Genomic DNA, 23023 nt, shown 5'->3' with positions numbered 1-23023 from the left:
TATGTATTTTTTTTTTTACCATTGGCGCAAGAGGGCGCAAAAAAACTGAGCCGCAAACATAATGTGCTGTTCTGCTGTCAAAATAGCAAATTAGTAGACAGCAGTTTCAAAGTTTAAGGTTCAATTTGTTTAGCTGTTTGTTTTTCTGCTACCAGAAATGCAGATTGTGGTTTTCTTCAATGGCTAGCAGATCAAAAGTGCATGGACATCCGCATTTCTGTTGTCAGAGCAGCAAAAAATCAGATCCAAACAAGATGAAATTTGCGTCGGGCCGGGGGTGATGTCAATTATAAGGCAATTATTGCCATCAACTTGTGACATCGACATTGCGGCAAATCCACCAGTTCAGCACACAATAAAAACCAGCTAGTACGCCAATTTATTCATCCCCGAACTACGAGAGACTGGAATTTAAGAACAAAATTGAAAAACTTCCCCCTTTGCATGCCAACACTCAAATCAATACTACTCTCATCTCTCGTGGAGGTTTGGGTTTTCTGGAGAAGGCCTACCCCCCCCCCCAAGTTTTTTTTGGAGGTTTTCAAGAAAATGGAGAAATGTGAAATATATTTTCAGGTTTCAGAAAACAGAAAGGCAGAAGACGGCACATTTAATTCGTATTGTCTTAACACTGAGCCAAACATAAACAAAACAAAATCATTAACAATTGCTAAACAAATAGACTAACCTCATTTAAATGCAATAAGCCATAATTGTATTAATAATAGTACACCTCAACCAACAATAATGGGGGGCGGCTCGACGGGATGACGGTATTAAAAGGGAGCGACAGTTCATCAAACAATAACACGTTAAAAGTGTTAATCTTTGGAGGTACACTAGAGTCCCACAGCTGATGACGAACTTTTACTATGATTGCGTTAATTGGAGGTAAACAAGCTCGTGAAAGTTTCTTTGGTTAAAGTCAAATGCAAGTAGTCCAAGCAGTGAAAGACGATGTTTCTGATTGGACAGTGCTAGAATCCTTGCGTTTGGGGACTGTTTTCTTATTACGAAAAATTTTGCGGGATATTTGTTTTGCCTTTTCAGCATCCAGCAATAAATCGGGGGTTCAAAATTTAAAAAACTTTTTAAATGTATCCATATACTCTCACCGTCATAAAGCAAACACGAAAATAGAGCGCAGGGAAAACAAGACATTTTATCACAATTTGAAATGGAGATTTGTGCAAATTCGTCCGAAACCAAATTGCACTTTATTAAACAAGCACTATTCCGGAACTTTAATACCGGTATGATTTCTTCATTTTTAGAAAATGTTTTGAAAATTAATGTTCTCCAACATTTTCTTAAAATTAAATAGGCATACAGGATCGTAGAATCGTTTGTGTTTCATTCCTTAATTTGTTCGTTTATCAAATCAGAAAAAGGTTCAAAACATAAACCGTTGAATATCAAGCCTACACTTTTGGAGAAAACAGTTGGAAAAAAACATGCCCAACTTTTTGTTCGCGAAAGACGCCCGGCGATTTCGATTGCAGAACTTTTCATTCTAAAAATCAGTCGATTGACAGATCGTTGACAATCACCTATTTCTTGATTTCTTTGGGGGTGTTTAACCAGACTATGTACGATCTTGAATCCAGTCAGCTTTTCGATAATAATTTGGTAGGTTGCTTTTGGGATGAATGCAAAATGATGCTACTTGCCTCTAAAACAATGTAAAAGGACCCCACCCCTCCCCTCCTCCCCCCTCAAAAAAAAAAAAAAAAACAGGGGAGAAACATGCATCTCGTTTTGCTCCAAGGATTGGCGGCCGAGGTATAATCACCGTGAAGCTGACACACAGTGATGAGGGAAACAGAGTTCCTGCGAGCAAGGAGCAACAAAGTTCAGCCAAGACTGGCAGACAGGAAGCTGCCTTTCTTAATTTACCATCGAATCAGTTTGTTACTGAATAAATTGGATTAAACCCAAACGGTCCTTTTCAATTCAAGGCCAACACATTTCCAAACATATATTAGAATCTCCTGGAGCTCCCACAGTAATTACCTGCATCTTTGTTCCTTAAGGGCTTTTGACGGAAAGAATGTTGCAACATGACGCCACTTTTTTCGTCATCAACTCAATGAAGGACAGTCATTGCAAAAACGATAAGACATGAATCTGAGACTGAGAAAAAACATTTCCAATGTTGTTAGGCAATACTTTATTTTTCTTGACTCTCCATAGACTTTGTACACAATCGCTGAAGTGGGGTCAGGTTGCAACACTCTTTCCCTTCTGGCGTCTTTTTTTACGTAATGAGGACTCCCTTACACAAATAAGGTGAGTTCCTTTGCAAAAAGTATTTTCCCTCTCAGTGCCGAGTAGGCCTATAGGTCTCCCCTTGATTTGCTTGGGACTGTGCAGAACTCTAACAATAAGTCTTCAATAAATTATATACTTTCTGTGACTATACTTCCATTTCTTAATACTTCAGAGGCACAAGCCTCAACACAGAACGGATCCAGACACAATCATTATTGTTATTATTTATTCCCCCAAGCTACATGAAGTTACAAAGTGAAATTAAAAGGGAAAACACTAAAACATAAATACTCGGGATTACAATGTAAATAACTAGAACCAGAAAACAAACCAAAGTTTTGCAAATTAAAACAACTATGCAATCAAATAAAGCAAAAAGAAGTAACTAATTAATTAGATACAATAAATTAAGAAGACATTGTATAGTTAATAATTAATAAAACGAAATGAAAGCACGTTCAAGGTCCATTCATTATTATTTTTAAGTCCACAGCATCACATCATCATTAATAATTACTGGTTAAGAAAACAAAATCTTGAGTGTAGCATTCACATTTAGGCAAATTCGCCATTTTGTTTAAAATAAAGGTAAAGATGAGATCATAAGTATTTTTTAATCATCTCGAATTAAAGGTCTCAATTCAAATTAGAAAACCAGAAGTTTCCTCTCATGATCTTATCAAGTATTCCAAGTGATTTGGAAGCATGAACCAATTTTTAACATTTTAAGTCTAGACTAGTGTCCAACTTGAAAAACAAGGACAATATTAGCAGACTGGATGCAAGGCTGTGAAAAGAGTTTACGGAGAAACCTATGACAAGATTTGAAACATGTTACAGACCAGTACATTTTGGCAGGATGTAAGATGAATAAAACACTGCTGTCATGCTTCAGTCAAATTACAAAACACATGATGGATTTTCTACATTGTAACTGCTATACACTTTAAAAAGACTTGTAGAAACCTCAGAAAATTGTGTTGTTTTTTAAACTTGTGCAACTTAAGGTAAATCAGGTTTAAAAATTTCGCATAATATCTACAAGCCTACATTTTGTGCAAGTTCACAATTCTACAACAAAAAATTCTTAATTAACTTTTCTTTTGAACTTGCAACAATTGGAATATTGCAACAATTGGATCTTATGGAAGATCGCAACAATTGAATCTTACGAAAGATCGCAACATTTAGATCTTATGGAAGATCACAACAATTGGTCTTATGGAATAACAAACAATTGGATCTTATGGAAGAATATTAAAAATAAAATCTGAGATGGTGACCATCCGACCCATGGAATGACCTAACTTCTTGTGACCTCAAAACCCTCATCATGAAGTAGTTTTCATGTTTTTTTAACCAGATGACAAACTGAAAGAGGAGTAATCATTAATTGCTGTTTTGTGCCCCATTTACATTATTTTGAATCCTTCCAGTCACTTTCTTTATGCTAATTTCCAATTTTTTGTGTGAGCAAAACAGTGATGATATCTCCAACATGGAGCTTTAGCGTTACAGCATGAAAGTTTAATTTTGGATAATACGACACAGGAAGAATATTTGCCTTTGCTGTTAACATTCGCCGATGAAAACAGTCAGTCCCACTTGTGCAAACGCTGCCAACGTTGGTATTAAAGATATATAAGCATTTGTTTGCATATTACCCCTGGTCTTACTGCCTATAGGAAGAACAGCCGGTCAGCCAACTCAATCCGCGGTTCTTTGTGCAGGCTTTGGCCAACAAGGAAAGACAGCTTGTGAGCGTAGGGGCAGGGGGCCGGTACACGAATGGTTCCCTGCAAAACAACAGAAGAAACAGACAAGATGAGTATGGAACTAGACCACTGAACTCTATAATTACTGTACTGTCTTATGGCATGAGCATACTGAAGCAGCTGTCTGCCATCTCTGTTCCCTCATGACATGTCTTATGACATGCACATACTGAAGCAGCTGTTCTCTCATGACATGTCTGTGCAAGAGACATGGGATATCTGTGCAAGTGCCACGTCAAAGTAAACTGATCACCTCTATGGCAAATAAGTTGCTGTGAAATTTGCAAAAATTGAACACATTTGACTCCTGCCAAATTTTGCCAAGACTGCTTTGGGTTATTATTGGGTGGCATGGCTGGCAAGTGTGTAAAGCACTCAACTTTCACCACTGTAGCCCGGGTTCGATTCCCAGCTCGGGTCATTATGCGAGTACAATTGTTCATTGATTCTCTTTTCTTCCACGAGGGTTTTTCTTCGGGCTCTTCGGTTTCCCTCCCTCTGCAAAAATTGACACTTTGGATCTCTGGCTGTACCTGGTAAGACATGGGTCATACGGCGGCAGCCTAAGGCACCTTTACATGCCTTTGGCAAGACCACATTGTAGCTACGTCCTTTGCAATTCAGCTCATGCTGCAAGTAAGGACGATTAGCCCCCCTTTTTATATAGGATAGTCACAGTGCTTTGGAATGCCGTTCATAACTTGCCCCGCTCCTTACCGGCCAATTGAAGTACAGATGGGTGAGCTTGTAGGTCAGGCTTTGCATGCTGTCTGGTGCCAGACCCGACTTGTCCCAGATCACATTGTAACTGGTTGGAGTGACCGTGCCCTGGCGTACAGACTGACTGACAAGGAAGAAGTCGTACCTGCAGTGTGGACACAAAATGGAGACCGGAGTGTTACATACATGTTAAGTCAAAATAAATTATACTGGTTTAGAATTTAAAGTTTCTGATTCCCAGCTCTTCAACACTCCAAAATTTGTTCTACAAATGAATCAGCCAGCATATAACTGCAGTGCAACAAAAGTATTTTGTCTTTGACATGAAAAATTACCAAATCCATCAAAACTGGTAATGAAAACTTTCGTCAGTCCATTTGTTTTTATTTTAGTAAAAACATTGAAACATGCCAGCGGCTCGACCACGTCACGGTTGTAGCCGAGTCCTTCGCAATTCAGCATCTCAGCTGCCAGTAAAGATAATAAGCCTCCCCAATTATTATATTATTATTATATCCCTACAGACCATGTCACTTGTGAGGTCATACTGAAAGGCACTACAGGCAACCTAAACACTTACCGGTACATGTAAGCATCTTATTTAAACACTGTCAATATAGTGATACTTAATTATTCGATATTATTTTGATATCGATATCGCCGACAGCAATTTTTTTTTATCATATCAAAATATTGGTTATTGAGGAATCATATCGAAAATGCGTCATATTATCGTCAAAATCAATCTCCTGTTGGTGCTTTTACTTTGTGTTGAACGTTTGCTGTATAATGAAGTGAAACTCGGCGGCAAAATGTGCTTGTGACTCAAAATAACAAAGAAAACATTCACATTCCAAGAAATATACACACAGTGCAGAATTAAGAGAACAGTTTGCTGAAAGTTGGCATCAAGTGACATAGTCTATAGTTGCAGAACAAACTGATGATTTTACGAAGCATTATTATTTTTGGTTAGTCACAGTGTACAAGGATAATAATTTGTTTTCTGTTTGATTTTTTCCAGTGAGTTGTTTAGGCCATCCAAAAAAGTCTCCGGTTTCTGGTATGGAGCTTGCCCCAAAAGTGGTGCAGTGACGCGGCTTTTTTTTTTACCTGTGTTTTTTTGCTTTAAATGTCGGCTGATGACTGCAAATGGTGCCTGACTAAACTTAGTGCAAATACATGGGAGTCCAGAGAGGCCACATAAAGCTTATTCTCGATCATAACCCTATCTAAAAACATGTTAAAATTGTGCAGCAGCAGGATTCCAGTCAAACCAGTGAGTTTGGCGGTTTTGAGACATCATCTTTCATTGAAAAAAAAACAACACTTTTTCATTTTGCAGATGCGCATGGCTACGGCGACGCGCGCGCATACCAGAAACCGGGGGGTTTTTTTGGCCTTACTTACAAGTCTGGTTTGGTGACCACTGAGTCGATCACCGTTCCTGGGGATGGGTTGACGAGATTTCCTTGGTTCAAGGAGCAAAATCTATTGTTGATTCTCTTCTTAACGACGACCACAGCGCACTTAGGGCTGGACACAAACAATCAAAGACAACATTGGTACAGTCTTGTCTATCATGACATAAGACACTGGTAAACAACACTTCTATGACAAAAAGCAAAATGTAAAAGATTCAAAACGGGAATATAATATGAGGCAACAACACAGATAAACCGTGTCAAATATTTTGTGGTGCTGCTAAGTATACATTTTGTGCAGCAAGTTAGAATTCTTATAAAAAAAATTCAGCTGAGAACCTCACACCAAGTGACATTTTTATTGGTTATTCCTTTATTTTTTTTTACAATAAGCCAAACTGTTCTTTGCACTCAAGGAAATTTCTGGCCTTTGCAGCTCTGAACATGGCTTCAGGGCCCAGTTTAACAGAATTTACAAAGCACAAATTTACTTAGCAAACAAATAGTTGACTAGTACTAGACGGTTACCTGCTTAAAATGTTATATCATGTAGAATCGTAAATTGATGCAAATATAATAGTCTGAGATCCCAGAGAGGTTTAATTAGAATATCAGGCACAAAAGGTTTGATGGTGGCAGCGAGTTTGTTTCTGCATTCAATAGGGGACGTTGAACAATAGAGGACGATAGGGTCCCCAATTCCCGAGAGGTTTCCTATTTAGATTCAGGTACAAAACATATGGGAGGTCGTCCTAAAAAGTTAGTACAAACAAAAGAGGGACAACAGGGGGTCCCCGATTGCAGGCAAATACACACTTGTGTGGTTACTGACCTTCAGAACTGTCATAAGTCTCGCATCCTGTGCAACCTCCGAGATTTAAATTTTGGGGTTGGTTTCTTTAACAGGTACGCGGGTACCCGTGTTTTTTCAGTTGGGTACTGATTCCCAAAATAGCACACCCTACTTTTCAGCCACAGTTCACGTTCATAGTAGATTGTGTCATACCTTTGATGACATCAAAGCTACATCAAGCTCCTGGTGCCTTCCGCCGTCATAGTTTAGGCTGCTGTGGTTTAGCTTCACGAGATAGTAATCTCTCCATAAGCCCAGCCCAAGCCTTCTCCACCTAAGATACAATCAAATGGACAGACAATGCACAACTTATGTCAGCATGTTTTAATGAAATCGCTGTGGTAAGAGCTAGGGGAGGTGCGGTACTTTTAAACATGTGTATATACTTTGATAGAGAGTGTTTCCAAAATGCTATATCCGTTTGAAAAATGTGAGAAAAAAACAATTGCACGGTTATGAAAAGTTAATACATGTAGTACAAACACGGTATGACAGCCATAATTTGTCAACTACATTGTTCACGTATTAAAATTAATAAACGATCAAACTGACTTTGGGCAGCCAGGAGAGGGCGGGATTCCAAAATAGCATTTGTAGCGGTTTTGGGAAACAAAAATCTTCAGATATGTTTAAAATCCTGTTCGAAGAAAAGTATTGCCCAGGAAAGTTCATGTATGTAGTGGCGACTATTTCACGCACATTAAAAACGGCACTTGAAAAAGGTGGAGGCTAATTGTTTTTTTTGGGGGGGGGGGGAGTATATTTTCCCTTCTCTGACTTTTGCGTGAATTATTGGATTTCGTAAAACATGAAAAAAACTCAGGGGAAGGACTCAACAAAAAAAGGCTAAACCCAACGTGTACCTGTTTCTGAGTGACCTCTGGCTCCCAGAAGGTGCAGAAGACGACATTAGAATGATCCACACGTTCCTGGTTACTGAGCTGGGATTCTATGCGCTGTCGTGCCTTCTCCTCTGGTAGACGATCCCTGTCTAGAATACGCTTCAAGGCCTGGCAAAAAAATAAAATTGAAAGAAGATGAAAAAAAATAAACTACAAGGACCATGTCACCAAAGTAAAAATGCAGAAACAAATCTTACTCTAGTTATAATTTACACATTTTGAGAAGCTGAGTATCACATAATGAGAATGGAGTGTAAATTCAGAGTGACTGAGAAGTGCACATGACTGTTTCATTGAAGTGAATGATTCATGGGCATTTTTTAAAATTTTGCACTAAATATGGGCTAGTCCAATAATAACACTGTGTGCAAAGATGCTCAAAGGGGCGTGGTCTTGTCATAATGAATGAGGTGCGACCTATCTCATCCTTATGAATAATACATGACCACAACTTATAGTGGAGCTAATCCACCCAAGCTTCACTCATCAATGGAAGGCGTGACTGTCCTCATCCTTGTGAATTATGTATGACCACAGCTCATAGCAGAACCCAGCCCATCCATCTTCAATCTCCTAATTGGGGGTGTGACTCACCTCATCCTTATGAATAATGCATGACCACACCTCATGCCATAACCCATCCCACCCAGCTTCAATCATCCAATGAGAGGCGTGACTCACCTCATCCTTATGAATAATGCATAACCACACCTCGTGCCATAATCCATCCCACCCAGCTTCAATCACCCAATGGGAAAAGTAGCTCACCTCGTCCTTATGAATAATGCATGACCCATAGAGCTATATTAAATTACTAGAGCGCTAACTCGCGTAGAGCAAAATGACAGGCTCATTTGCTGATCGTGCATTTCGGTTTTGGGCGTATTGGCTTCCATAACGCACCGGTATGGAATACAAACGCAGATATGCAAATAGCCGTACAAAAGCCGTACACAATTTCTAGGTCTCCATAGGTTTGTGCACAAACATGGATGTGCCCAGCAGGCATTACTTTGTACACGAAGCTAGCGCTCTAGTAATTTAATATAGCTCTATGGCATGACCACACCTCATGGCAGAACCCATCCCACCCAGCTTTGATCTCTCAATGGGAGGCGTGACTCACCTCATCCTTATGAATAATGCATGACCACACCTCATGGCAGAACCCATCCCACACAGCTTTGATCTCTCAATGGGAGGCGTGACTCACCTCATCCTTATGAATAATGCATGACCACACCTCATGGCAGAACCCGTCCCACCCCGCTTCCATCAGCACGGCTGCATCCAGCACACACACCAGGCATCCTCCATCACCCAGGACCCTCATCTCCTCCCGAGCCATGCTGGCAATCTCCGGCCAGACGATCTGGTTCAGCCGGTCCAGACGGGATCGGTCTTGGAAGACGTTGGCACCAAGGGTATGCCTGTTAATGCTTCCATCAGCCCCAACAGCATCTGCAGAACAAATATATATTTACCCCTTGATGATTTTTAAAAAATCCACCAGCAAATTTTCCAGCCCAACACAGCACAAGATTTTTTGACGGTCCCAGACAGGACCAGCTTAAGTCCTTTTTATACCTCACAGACTCACTAACTGACAGTCACTCGTGAATTAGACTGGTCATTTATCTCACTGACTGACTATCCCTTATGACTTTAATACACCAGTCTAGGAGCAGCTTTACGAGGCTTGTCTATTCATTTAAGTCATGTTTCATCTACAGTGTAATTCATCGAACAAGATTAGAAGCCATTTTCTAGTGGTGCCATGCTCAAGCGCACGAAGCACACTTTCTTAAAGACGAGACGCGTGTGCATTGGTAGCCCTATTGGTCCAAGGACCCCTGAGTGTGTGCGTACTACCTGAGCGCGACTTGCACGAGCCTGGTGCTACCGCTGTGCCACCTCAGAAAATGACTGTCATTGCATTAGTGGATACCAGATGTCCATTAGACTGGCACAGCTTGTTATTTGTAACTTCATGATACATGTGTAGGCAGTAAGTCCATGCGAGGACCGACAGTGGATCTCTCATTTCCATCACGTAATACCACTACAGCTTATTCTACAAACTTGACAGCCATTTTCAATTCAATGAACGGGAGGTTTGCGGTAACACCACGTGAATATCTCTTTTGAGTTGTGTGGTTCTGAGAAGAACAGTTGTTTTAACTTGACCTTTTGAACAGTATGCTCTGTTTGTCATCAACCTCCTGATGACAAACACTGAGCACACTATTCGAAACGTCGAGTTAAACCAACTGGTTCTTAAGTAAGATTTGAGGCTTTGCATGGTGGAGATACTAATGAATGAAAGGTTTGCGGAAACACCATGTGGGAATAATTTTGTTCAAACTTTCAAACCAACTGGTTCTTCTCAGAACCACAACAACATTACAAAGAGATATCATTCACATGGTGTTACCGCAAACCTCCCATTCATTGTTCATGTCCACCATGCAAACCTTCAAATCTCATTTTCAATCCAACGACGAAAAGAATATGTTTTCCGCTCTGTGAATTTTGTCCACTCAGCTTTACTAGACTTGCCTTATCTTGTTGGAAAATACTTTGGAGTTTTTTTCCAGCACCCACCTCGTGCAAACTCAGTCAGCACTCTCCTGAATCCCTGCGTGCCTGGTAGGTAGGCCTTGTGCCCCAGCTTATCACAGTCAATCACTGCAGCACCAAGCCCCTCCAGCCGTCTACATACTGAAGACTTCCCGCTGGCTATGCCACCGGTCAGACCAATCATGTATGGGGTGCCAGGTAGATCTTTATTCTATGGGGAAACTTTAAAACAATTGACAACCATTTCAACCATTTTAAAGGGAATGTACATCATTGGCTTTTGCTGTCATTTTCAGAAATGAACTATTTGAGGGGTTAGTATAATAGATCAAATATTGTTACACTCACATGTTTAAAGTTTTGTCTTCGAAAATGCTGGAAAAACCAAGAAAAACAAAAACATTCAAGTAGTCTGGTTCCCTGACTCCACTAAGGATAAATGGATCAATTTATAGATGCCGGAAAATTGTAACGTAAGGGACCTAGTGTAGCTGGCCTGCACCAGTTCATGAACATGTAACCAAAAGCAAACAAAATTTGGACTGAAAAGGAATTGGTAAATTTGGAGCCGGAGTTGAAAAATAGTTAGGTTTTTCCAATGGTGGTCGGCAGACCACTGTTGGAAATGTACCGTATACAAAAATATCATTTTCTTGAAAACAACTTCACACCAGGTGCCAAAATTTTAATGGATGCTTTAGACTGTCATTTACCAACATCCTAGTAAGGTATTTTGTAAAAACTTGATAGTTTTATTTTTCCATGTTTGCAAATGTTGTATATTCCCTTTAACCAATTTCAAAGTCTTTTGTTAAAACTTGATTGAGTCCACATTCCAATAAGCCCTGCATACTGCACACGTGGACACCGTGCATTAATACCAAATTTAATTATAACAAAACCCAATGAAAATTAGCACTCTATCTCCTTTGTTCAAATCCTCAAGCCATTTAAAAATATTAGGTTTTTAAATTTGTTTGACCATTTTATAACTTTTGTAATATGCGACTCCTTTTCAGAATACGAGTTTATAAAACAGTTTTGTAACGTAATAAGTTGGGTCAATAATCTGGTGGTTTTAGTATTCTCATATAGCGCAATTCCATGGGTAACAGACTGACATTTTGGGAGGCCCGGCGCCCGCCACTGGGGTTTTCACAATGTTTCCCTTCTGTAAGGTTGTTGTAGTAAGTTAGGACCCAAACTCAAGTACATTTTTGTTCACTGCAAGTGCCCCTATAACCTGCAGTTCTTCTTTCCAAATTTATTCTTTGTTGGGGTCCGGTAAACTTATGTGTTGCCATGGTAACAGACTGACACTTGCGCATCCTGCCTTTTCCAAACTGAGTATTCAGTCGAAAAACGCTGTGAAGTTGGCAAATAAAAAGTAATGGTACACTAAATATATTACAAAGCTAAGTCCTTGCTGTTTATAAATGTCGGTGGTTTATAAATGATGGTGGTTTGCTCGGGGGGGGGGGGGGGGGGGGGGGGGTGTCAATGACTGCGCGAACCCATTCACGTCTTCGCCGAATTAAAAAGGAACTACCCACAGAAATTTCCAAAAATATGCGTCTTTAGATGCATTTTTGGAAATGACCTTCTTTTAGTGTTTTCTTCAAAAAGACAGCATGCCAGAATGAATAATTTCACAGGGAGTTTAGTGCCATTACTATCTTAAAAACCAAGTATGCTTTTCAACGCTAATTTTGTCAGTTACTTTTTGGATAGCTGTAAATGATATATTCTTCCTTTAGGCCAAAAAAAAAGGCTCCAGTTTCTGGTGTGAAGCTTGCCCAAAAAGTGGTGCGGCGACGCGGCTTTTTTTTTTTTTACCTGATTTTTTTTGCCTCAAATGTCGGCTGATGACTGCAAATGGTGCCCGACTAAACTTAGTGCAAAATATATGCGAGTCCAGAGAGGCCACATAAAACTTATTCTCGATCATAACCCCATCTAAAAACATGTTAAAACTGTGCAGCAGCAGAATTCAAGTCAAACCAGTGAGTTTGGCGGTTTTGAGATATCATCTTTCATTGAAAAAAAAACTTGTTCATTTTGCCGACGTGCATGGCTACGGCGACGCGCGCGCATACCAGAAACCGGTGACTTTTTTTTTTGGCCTTAACTAGAATTCTTCCCAAACTAACAGACAGTGAGTCATTCAGTTCGATGTGCAAAGAAGACACTAGATAGGCCCTATGGAACCAGCAATGAAACAAATAGTATTGTTTCACCTAACTAAGCATACAAGCTGGCGCATACCTTTTCCTGTTTAACCCTAATGACAGCATCTCCATCTTTCTTGGTCTCCTCACTGACCACAATGCACCTCATGTCTGGATCCACCACGCTGGGGCCGTAAGGATCCGTGATGGGCACGATGGAGTCTGATTGTAAGATGCGTGGTTTGATATCGTGGATGAAGTCACGGACAGACGCGATGCGAGCATCCATCGGCTGGATCAACTCTGGTAGTGTTTTCCCTGCAATCAGATGAGGGGGATATATTCAGGTGTTGTATTAATATAAAATACTGAACACTTATACTTTTATGACCTACTCTCAGCCAAAAGAAAGTAATAAAGGTTGTTTTATACTTGATTTGATGCGTTCTTACGTTGCAGCATGGATATGTCTGTCACACCAACTGTAATCTTCTAGCATCAGCATAGACTGGTGGAGAACTGTTAACGTTCAACCAAACAGACTCTGGTATGATTTTCACAACAGGATTTGTTGGCAATACAAACCACGACTTGAGTAACGCTTGGAATTGTTTGGAGCGGAGCAGTCAGTAGTACCAGACCGACTTATCCTTTGAGAATTCTAGTGGGAGGCAAGGTGCCAGACCTCTGAGAACTCTGACATCTTGCCCTTGTAGCTGTGCTGACTTGGCGTAGATTGCAGTGATGGTTGCGCAGACATCTTGCGTAACGGGAATCGGTCTCTGTTTGTACGGTTCCAGTTCGTGGTCAAGGCCGGGATGCAGCTGTACGTAGAGTGTTTCCAATATGCAGCTGGCGGCATGGCGTAGTATCGGACTGATTCGTTTGATGAGTTGGTTTATCGGTGAGGTTAAGATGAGAATTAAGCCCTGTTTTGCAGCTGAGGAGCATTTTGGTTCACTGAAAACCACAGCTCAAACCTGTACTGAATAAAAATGGAAAGAAAAATTATAAATCAGATATTCAATAAAATGTTGTTAACCATGGAGGAATAGCTCTCTTTGAACCATTTGCAAACTCAAGTAAAAACAAGAAAAGTAGTTCAGAATTTCCCTTCTGGGGTACCATTTTACAAAAGCTGAATTGTGGGTAGCATTGGTCACCGGCAGGGCACACAAATACAGACCTGTAAGGGCTGATCCTGGAATAATTTTTTTTGGGGGGGGGAGGGGGGGGGGGGGGCTGTCAGGCCTGCAAGATAAATCAGTGCTGAAATGTAGACAGGTTTTTTCCTCCAGACACTCCGGGGGCTGGTACCATTCTTCCAATGGGGGCGCTGTTCGATGCAGACAAGCAGGCACACTATATCACACAATAGTGTACAAATACCCCCCTTACTCTGTATTCGAGTGTTGCGGACAGGCGGACAGATATAGGTAAATATTATTAGTATATTAATTTTTTTTTTTTTTTTGTGAGCGGGGGGGGGGGGGGGGGGGGGGGGGGGGGAGTTTTGACCCTCAAAACCCCCAACATATCCGCACCTGCCTGTACCTTATAAAGGTGTAATAAACGTACTGGCATAATTGTTTCACAGTCCCCCTCTGTACATAAACACCACACTGAACACTCCACAATCTTGTTCCCTAATTGTGGGGAACTCACACCTGTTGAGTGATAGTTATTATGGGGACTGAAGACACCATGGGGAAGGCAGAAAGTCCCCATAACTCTGTCCTAATATCCATACCTTCATGAGACAGTTTCCCTATTCTTATCTGTCGCGAGCCAATCACATGGGCGGTATAAGCCACTGATTAAAGCACAATACATGTTTTCTGCGTAACAGCATGCAGTACCACCGAGTATGCACCACACTCGCGCCAATTTCCATAGAAGGAGATTCTTAGCACTGCGCGCATGAGGCATAACATGACCAGAGGGGGGCTTCACCAAACATGAACACAATAGTTGGAAATATGTGAATGCTTAAGCTCTAGCAGGAGCTTCTACATGTCACGTGGTGGTCGGTCGGTCAGAGGATAATGGCCTGGTGCAGGATAATGCCTCATGGTGCAGAAACAAAACAGAAGTTTGTTGAACTAAGCAACGGCTAACTAAGACGTATCTCCCTCACTGATGTAGGGCTGGGAGTTTACGAATAATAGGGTAATCGGGTATCCGATAAACACATGGGCTGGATTGTGTTTGATTGAATATCCGTAAAAGAGGACAGGGATGATGGTGGGTTTGAACCATTCAATTCTGAGCAAACCAGAAAGTCACACACTATACACTCTTCCTCACATACTCATCTTAAGGTAAAATGCAATACAACAGAATGTGACTGACACAAAATGATCACACCAGAAACAATTGTGAGATACTAACATCATGTATTTTAATATGGAACCTGAATGCAATCCATATGTCTACTCCATCAGGCTATTACTGGGCAAGTCCAAGAATTTGCACATGTTACGTCCCTGGAAAGTTTAAACCTCTAAAAAGTAATTAACATCGGTGTGTATTTTTTTAATTCTTACTACTGGGCATCATACCGTACCCACACAATTTTTTTGTTAGTCTTTAGGATAAAGAAGACATGGCACGTTATGTATGGGACCACAAGGGGATCTTTTCTTAGACTTACCCTACTTTCAAAAAAGGAGAATTTTCTAGTTGTTTCTAAAAGTAGGTCCAGTAATGCGTAAGTAAGATGTAAGTAAATAAAGAGAAACTTGCAGCATTTTCAGCCACTGCAAAAAACAGACAGTGAATTTGACATTACACTCATTTACATCCAAATATGTCAAAATATTCTTTGGGTTTATAAATAATAAAAACAAAAGTTATGAAATGTTTTTAATGCACCTAGTCAGTTGCCCTTTGTGGTTTATTTGAAGAAGAAAAAGAACATCCTTTGTTTTCATATTTCATTGAGTAGTTTTAATTTTCAATGAATAGGGCTCATTATATAACTGACATACAGATCCTAGTCATTTGATTGGTGGAACTCACATCACATGACATTCGTTATTGCTCCCATTCACGCCGCGGCTCAAAAAGTACTATCCGCCCATGGGGAATGGGAAATACTATTCAACAGTTAGGATCATGATGCGGTATTTGTGTGCAAATGCATGCTGGTGTGCGCGTTCCGCGTTGCGCGTATTGTTCCAAAGAGCAGCGCTACAGCGTTGGGTTCAAACATTTTCGTGAAGGGGTGGTTTGGACCAGAGAAATAGATTTTCCTCCAGTTTCGTATTGAAAAAGAGTTCAAATGTATCAAATGACAAGGATCTATATGTCAGTTATATAAAACAAATATTGAGTGGCTTTAAATTGTGAAATGGGAGGAATATTATCGCTCGGTAAAATCTGGACTTTTCCAGTTCACTCGGCTTCGCCTCGTGAAATGGAAAAGTCCAGATTTTACCTTGCGATAATATTCCTCCCATTCCACGCTGAGCCACTCAATATTTGTATACTCAATGACGGCCAACTCTGTAGGAGAACTGCAACTGCGTATTGAACGCAATCACGCACATAATGCGCAGTGTTGAAAATGTTCCCAAAACGCACACTTGTTGCTAGAAATGTGTTCAAAATACGATGCAATCGATGCACGTTATGCAACTTTATGCTCAAAATGCCGATGCACGTGGCGGGACTGTAGGAAATGACGTCATTTGAACGAGACCTATACAATGATCACGCAAGGGCGGATCCAGGGGGGGCCAAAGGGGGCCATGCCCCCCCCCCCCCCCCAAACGAAACTAATTTTAAATTTTTTTTTATGTAACATCGCAATAAAGGCAGGCAATGAGTACAACACCATCTTTTCCTCAAACATTGGTTAAAGTGGTCAGAAATTGCCTCAGATCGCACCACAGAGCATCTAGAATCCAAAAAAAATTGTTAAAGTGGTAAGAAATTGCCTCAGATCCTTAAGCGGGCCCCGAACCCCACGCCGTAATTTTTTTGACCCACTTTTTGGGGGGACCAAAAAATTTTTGGGCCCCCCCCAACAAAATTGTGTTCTGGATCCGCCCTTGTGATCACGAAAACATTTGCTAAGGTAACCACCCCCCCCCCCCCCAATGCTGGGTCAATTCAGTTATTCCTTCATCTTTTTGCAGTTTTTAAAACTGATCTTCCTACCAACTTTTGCACCAATGTTTATACAAAATATGAGCAAAATATAAAATAAACATTCTTAAAAACATTATTTTCAAAAAAAGTCACTAATCTGTGGTTGGAATAATCCAAAACTAATCTTTTAAATTTCTGACATAAGTACAATAATATTCAGGCAGCCTGTTACACAAAATATAACATAAACATTCTTTTGAATTTTTTTTTACAAAAAGTCACTTATTGGTGGTTGGAATAATCCCAAAACTACTCAGGGTAAAACTTCATTTTGTGATCCGTTATACACGCACAATTAAGCCACTTGGCCAATGAGTCTCCAAAAATATAATTTTATTTACAAAATATACATGTGTTTTCCATCTTGGAATAATCACATAACTTCTCACTGTTTAAACTTCTCATTGTTTAAACATCAATACAACTGTTGTCAGGACAACAAGTCTCAACTTGGAAATGGACCAAACCACCCATACAGCCTCAGAAATCAACGAATACCATATATCCACTGGGTTTTCAAAGTAGTGATGTTTTCATGCACACGCGTAGAGATTTGAGGTCTACAGTAATTTTGTTTGTCACTTCAAAAAGTTTCCAGATGTGGAATCTACACTTATTCACAAACGTGAGATTGTGGTCAACCAGGGATCTTATTTGCATAAACTGCCGTTGTTTCAAAAATAGTTTAAGTCGGAGAATAAACTTGGAACTGTAGATTTGTGCAAGATTCGCCCCGTCCATTCTTAGCACGAATCTACAGTTCCTTGTCTATTATCAATGACCCAATCAGCAAACTATTGACACTCTAAAAAGTCCCAGGTCAGATTCGATCCAAATCTGGGTCAGATTTGACCTGACACTTTTCCGGGTCAAAATCACGCTTCTCTTGGGTCACCTTTCTGGCCATTTGACAAGAAAATTGTTTTTTTGACCCAGAAGAGTGTCAGTTCCAGTCTGACCCGGATGCAGGGTTATATCTGACCCGGGACTTTAAGAGTGTCAGTTTGACTTTGATGACAATCTACAGTGTCATATGTAGAGGGTGAACAGCTAATTATCTTACACGCAGTGTGACCCTACTGACCATCTGAATCCAGAATGTGTTATGATGTTTTTGTTTAAATTGCAAGCAGGCATCCTGGAATAACACATTTTTAATTATCTGTTTTTGGAATTTGCACAGGTCCCTGATTTCATAGTATTTTTTTTCAATGGTGAACAGCTAATTGTCTGACATGCAGTGTGACCTATCAGATCTAAACTGAGCATGTACATGTATTACCGTGTTTTGCCTGTGAGAATGGTCCTTAGGATTGAAACATAAGACATATGATTTTCTTGTAAATTTCATTTCCTTTTATAGGGAAGTTATCATTTTGATATTTTTATGCCTAGTACATGTAATTCTAGATTGGGCTTGGCAAGGGAGAATTACAATGTAACCCTAAGTGATGGGAAGAGGGACTGTAACTCATCCCATCCATGCAATGCCCGGTTGTAACCAAGATTCAAGTCAGTCAGTCTGGGCATGTTACCTACAGCCGAGGCAATGTGTGGAATGTCTGACTGTGTCAAATGGCACCAGCTCAGGTTCAGCATATTTAAGTGCATCATTTTGGGTAATTCCTTGGCCCACACTGCAGCACATCCACCCAATGAATTGTTGCTATGAAGATTCAAGTCAGTCAGTCTGGGCATGTTACCTACAGCCAAAGCAATGTGTGGAATGTCTGACTGTGTCAAATCGCAATAGTTCAGGTCCAGCTTATTTAAGTGCATCATTTTGGGTAATTCCTTGGCCCACACTGCAGCACATCCACCCAATGAATTGTTGCTACGAAGACCCAAGTCAGTGAGTTTGCGCATGTTACCTACAGCCGAGGCAATGTGTGGAATGTCTGACTGTGTCAAATCACAATTTTTCAGGTCCAGCTTATTTAAGTGCATCATATTGGGTAATTCCTTGGCCCACACTGCAGCACATCCACCCAATGACATGTTGACACCAAGATTCAAGCCAGTCAGTCTGGGCATGTTACCTACAGCCGAGGCAATGTGTGGAATGTCTGACTGTGTCAAATGGCAATAGCCCAGTTGCAGATTATTTAAGTGCATCATTTTGGGTAATTCCTTGGCCCACACTGCAGCACATCCACCCAATGACGTGTATTCATAAAGATTCAACTCAGTCAGTCTTGGCATGTTACCTACAGCCGAGGCAATGTGTGGAATGTCTGACTGTGTCAAACCGCAATCGGTCAGGTTCAGCTTATTTAAGTGCATCATTTTGGGTAATTCCTTGGCCCACAAGTCATTGGATCCGCCCAATGGCTTGTTGCCAGTAAGCATCAAGTCAGTCAGTTTGTGCATGTTATGTACAGCCGAGGCAATGTGTTCAATGTCTGTGCTCTCCAGTTTGCAATAGCTTAATTCAAGTTTCTCAAGGCTTGTCAAGTGTTTGATATGAGGGGCCCATTCTACAGCTCTACTTCCCAATGTTTCGCAGAAATCTATGTGTAGATTGGTCAAAACTTGGTTGCATTTCAGTGATGCCAGGATTTTCTCAAGCTCACCCTTCACTAAAGGACACAAGTGGAGCATCAGATCCCTGAGGTTTTCCATGTAACCCAGGGCAAAGGCTAAACCATTGACCAAAGACAACCAAGAAATCTCAATGATTTCAACGTGTGACAGTTGTACCATCAAGTTATCTGACCTACAGATGATTTCGAGAAGGTATATGAGAATGCGGAAATCATTACTGTTATCCACCTCAATAGCTGATGGGATAAGTGAGTCGCTGGTGAGACACTGTGGGACATTTTTGGCTTGGCTTTCAAAAAAACATTGTCTACTAATCGCTTGTGCAACAGATGATTGGTAACTTGATGTACTTGTATATCGATCCTCAAATTTATGTTCAAGCAATTTCACGATGTCAGTCATGCACTTTTCATTGTCGCCGCAACAAAAACGTAAAAGGAAATCATGTGAAACAATGTCCTCAATTGTCTGACAAAGCTGGCTTAAACTGTTTTGAAATTCTTTGTACATCGTACTCATACAAAATCCCAGGTTTGACATATGAACACTTTGCAAGTATTTCGCAGCACAGTATTCCTGAATAGTCTTGTGCATGAATTGTATGTTGTTGTGGCATGTGAGGTTTTTGATAACTCTCTGCTGGGTTAGGATGCCCGCTTTCAGTGCAAGGTGCAGCGCATTTCGTTCAAACTCATCAATTTGATATGAGAAATTGTGGTCAGCACGTATGAAACTACTTAGTGCAGTTTTTCCTATAGCAATCACTGCTTTTGATGCATCTTCGGAGCTACATCCTTTTCTTGTGAACATGTAATCAACTGCCTTAGTGAAGAGGCGTGAAGTTGTTTTGGGGAGTTGTTTATTCTCCCTCCACAACAAACACATGAGAAGGAGAAGCATTGGATACGTGAACAAATCGAGCAGCGTGTTGGATTTTTCAATGCTTTGGATCAGTGCATTGCCACTAATAGGATCTTTGTAATAGAATTTCCGAATGTATTCATTAACATCCTCCTTGGTAAACCCCAGAACCTCTACGTGTGTGCAAGGATTTTGGACAAGTGACTTCAGTGTCTCAAAATGAGAGGGGCGAGTTGAGACAAAGATGCAACATTTTCGGTATTTTTTTCTATTGAGTGCTTTTAGGATAGAACCAAATGAGGCTGCATCAAGTGTTTTGGTCCTCATTTCATCAAAACCATCCAACAGAATCAAGATCTCATTTGAGTTGGCCAGAATGAACTTATCAAGTTCATCTTTGGCTACTCCAGATGTTTCACCTAGAAGTTGATCAAAAACGGAATCAACAAGATCAGATTTTTGCAACAGGGCACACATCTTTAACAGAAAGACAAGCTTGAATCTTTTCAGGATTTCACATGTCTCATCGGCCCAGTCATATGCAATCTTGTCAAAAATGGTTGACTTCCCGACACCACCAATGCCAAATAAAATAGCACGATTGAACTCAGTCTCAGGCCAATCTTTCAATATTTTCTCATACTCTGTGGAATATACAGTTTCCTCAGAGTAATCTTCTTCTGCAGTACCTTTCTTTGTTCTAACCCGCAATTTAGTGTAAATGCCAGCAATGGGTCTTTGATCGTCAGGAACCTCGGGGTTAAACTGAACATAAGTACGCGTTGTCTTGTACCATTTCCTCAAAATGTCCCTGGTCTTGTTACCGACTTCTTGGTTGAGATCCCCCACTCTTGGTTCTTGGTCTGGTCTCTGACTCTGCGGAAGTACTCCTGTTGAGGTCAAACAAGCAACATGCACTAGTAAGCAGGAGGTCACAGGTTTGTCATTTTTCTCATAATCACTTGGGACTACACTGAGTATACAGTGTTTATAAAATACCACGTCAGTGGAGGGCAAAACCCAATATTGAAAGTATTACTTCACTGAAACACCGTTTCTGAAATAATTGAATAGTCTACTTCTACAGAGGCAGACACGTAAAAGAAGTGGTGACTTGAGATTTACAGTTCGTCAGTGAGGCAGTGTACAAAATAAAATTACCCCAAAAAATAAACAAAAAGAATGTTGTGGCTTTTGTATCTTTGTTAGACACAAACTTGCGCAAGTTGGTTTAACTTTCACATTTTTAAAAAATAAATTAAAACAAAACCTGGTACATGCAGTGTGTGGGCTTTAAAAAAGTTGATTCATTATTCCATTCATTTATTTAGTGCAAAATTAATAACTATAACTATAACTTACAACATTTATAATACGCTTCCCCCATGTTTCAAAGCGCACAGTTGTTTCTTGTACAAATATCAATTTACTGATCAAAGGCTTGTGAAAAAAAGAAAGCTCTTAAGTACTATCTGAAACGAGTCTAATGAATCAGTTTCACGGATGTGGATGGGAAGAGAGTTCCAGAGTTTCGGGGCTAGCACAGAGAAGGCACGGTCGCCATAGCGGGTTTTGGTTTTAGGTCCAGGCAGTAACTGAAGATGGGCTGTAGAATGCGATCGGAGGTGGCAGGATGTAGATGAAATGGCTTGGCTATTAATACATGTATGTGACTTCTGTAAAACTATCTTCACTTTTTTCATTTTCTTTCAAATGTGACACACAGTAGGGGCACCATTTGGCGTGGGTACATAAAGAACACATTACAAGACTTTACCCACTGTAAATAGCACCCTCCTAATGTGCTCACCAGAGGCCTATATCCTATTACTAACTGGTTTATAGTTGTAGCGAGAAATTGGTGACTCTCTCTCTCGCATTACCAGCAATCTGCCCTTTGTGTCCCTGATTGTGTAGCATATCACCTCCACCCACCCAAATACATTAACACCTGATCTAATATATCAATTAGTGTAACAAACAAGATTATATTTACCTGCTCCATCCGACGGCGAGCTGTAGAAGTTGACAATTGAATCAACAACGGTAGGATTGTTGCTACCGCTGACTGTGCCCATGTTTCCGATGGCTCCAGTTCGTTGTGGGGAATCTAAAATCAGAATAATTAAAATAACTCTTAAAAGGACATCGACAAAATGATTCATGTACTTGACTTCATCTCTATTATTCATTTATTTCTGGTAATGAAACCAGGGCACTGTAGCTAGCAAGCCTGAAGAAACCTGTGGAGAGAAGACAATGAGAAGAAATGACAGTTTTAGAGGTGGGTTGAAAACCCCTGAAGAATATTCCGGGAAAAACCCACGGAATCAAGGACTGAAACCCAAACCACATATTGGCCCATGGAAGGCGAGGAAAGTACCACTATGCCAACCTGACTCTCCTTAATCCCTAGTTGTCATCCATGCTTGGAAAACTAATTGTTTTTATGAAGATATGTGATTATGAAAAATCTGAACGTCCAAAAAAGAAGTTGAAACCCAACAACTTAAACAAATCTTGTGGTGAGGTGGGTGGGTGTGTGGTGGGTGTGTGGGCAGGTGAGTGGGGAGGGGGAGTTATTGCCCCTCCCTCATTGACCCCATGTAAATGCTCTTGCTACTACATGTACTCACCTGTTGCAGCTGAGGGGGTGGGTACCTGTGCCTCCTGTTGCATCGTGGTAGGGACATCAGTCCGGCAGGCTGCTTTAGATTGTGCACGGCCCATGGTACTTTGGATCACCCGGCCACAAAAAGAAGTCCTGTTT

At 40.6% G+C, this 23023-nt stretch overlaps 1 protein-coding gene and 1 pseudogene across 1 annotated transcript; both read right to left on the bottom strand.

Moving 5' to 3' along the window:
- Positions 1-2832: 2832 nt before the first annotated feature.
- On the bottom strand, positions 2833-6636 carry LOC119719767 (piwi-like protein 1). The gene is made up of 4 exons (XM_038189255.1): positions 6578-6636; positions 6177-6302; positions 4764-4911; positions 2833-4067 (listed from the first exon to the last, which is right to left on the bottom strand). The coding sequence occupies exons 1-4, from the start codon at positions 6634-6636 to the stop codon at positions 3951-3953; spliced, it is 450 nt and encodes a 149-aa protein (XP_038045183.1). The 3' UTR covers positions 2833-3950.
- Positions 6185-22303, bottom strand: LOC119719766 (annotated as a pseudogene).
- Between the last annotated feature and the right edge of the window lie 720 nt (positions 22304-23023).

The sequence above is a fragment of the Patiria miniata genome, unplaced genomic scaffold, assembly GCF_015706575.1.
Source record: "Patiria miniata isolate m_02_andy unplaced genomic scaffold, ASM1570657v1 HiC_scaffold_8, whole genome shotgun sequence".
NCBI lineage: Eukaryota > Metazoa > Echinodermata > Asteroidea > Valvatida > Asterinidae > Patiria > Patiria miniata.
Note: the sequence above shows the minus strand (reverse complement) of the source record. Positions and strands in the feature narration are given on the sequence as shown.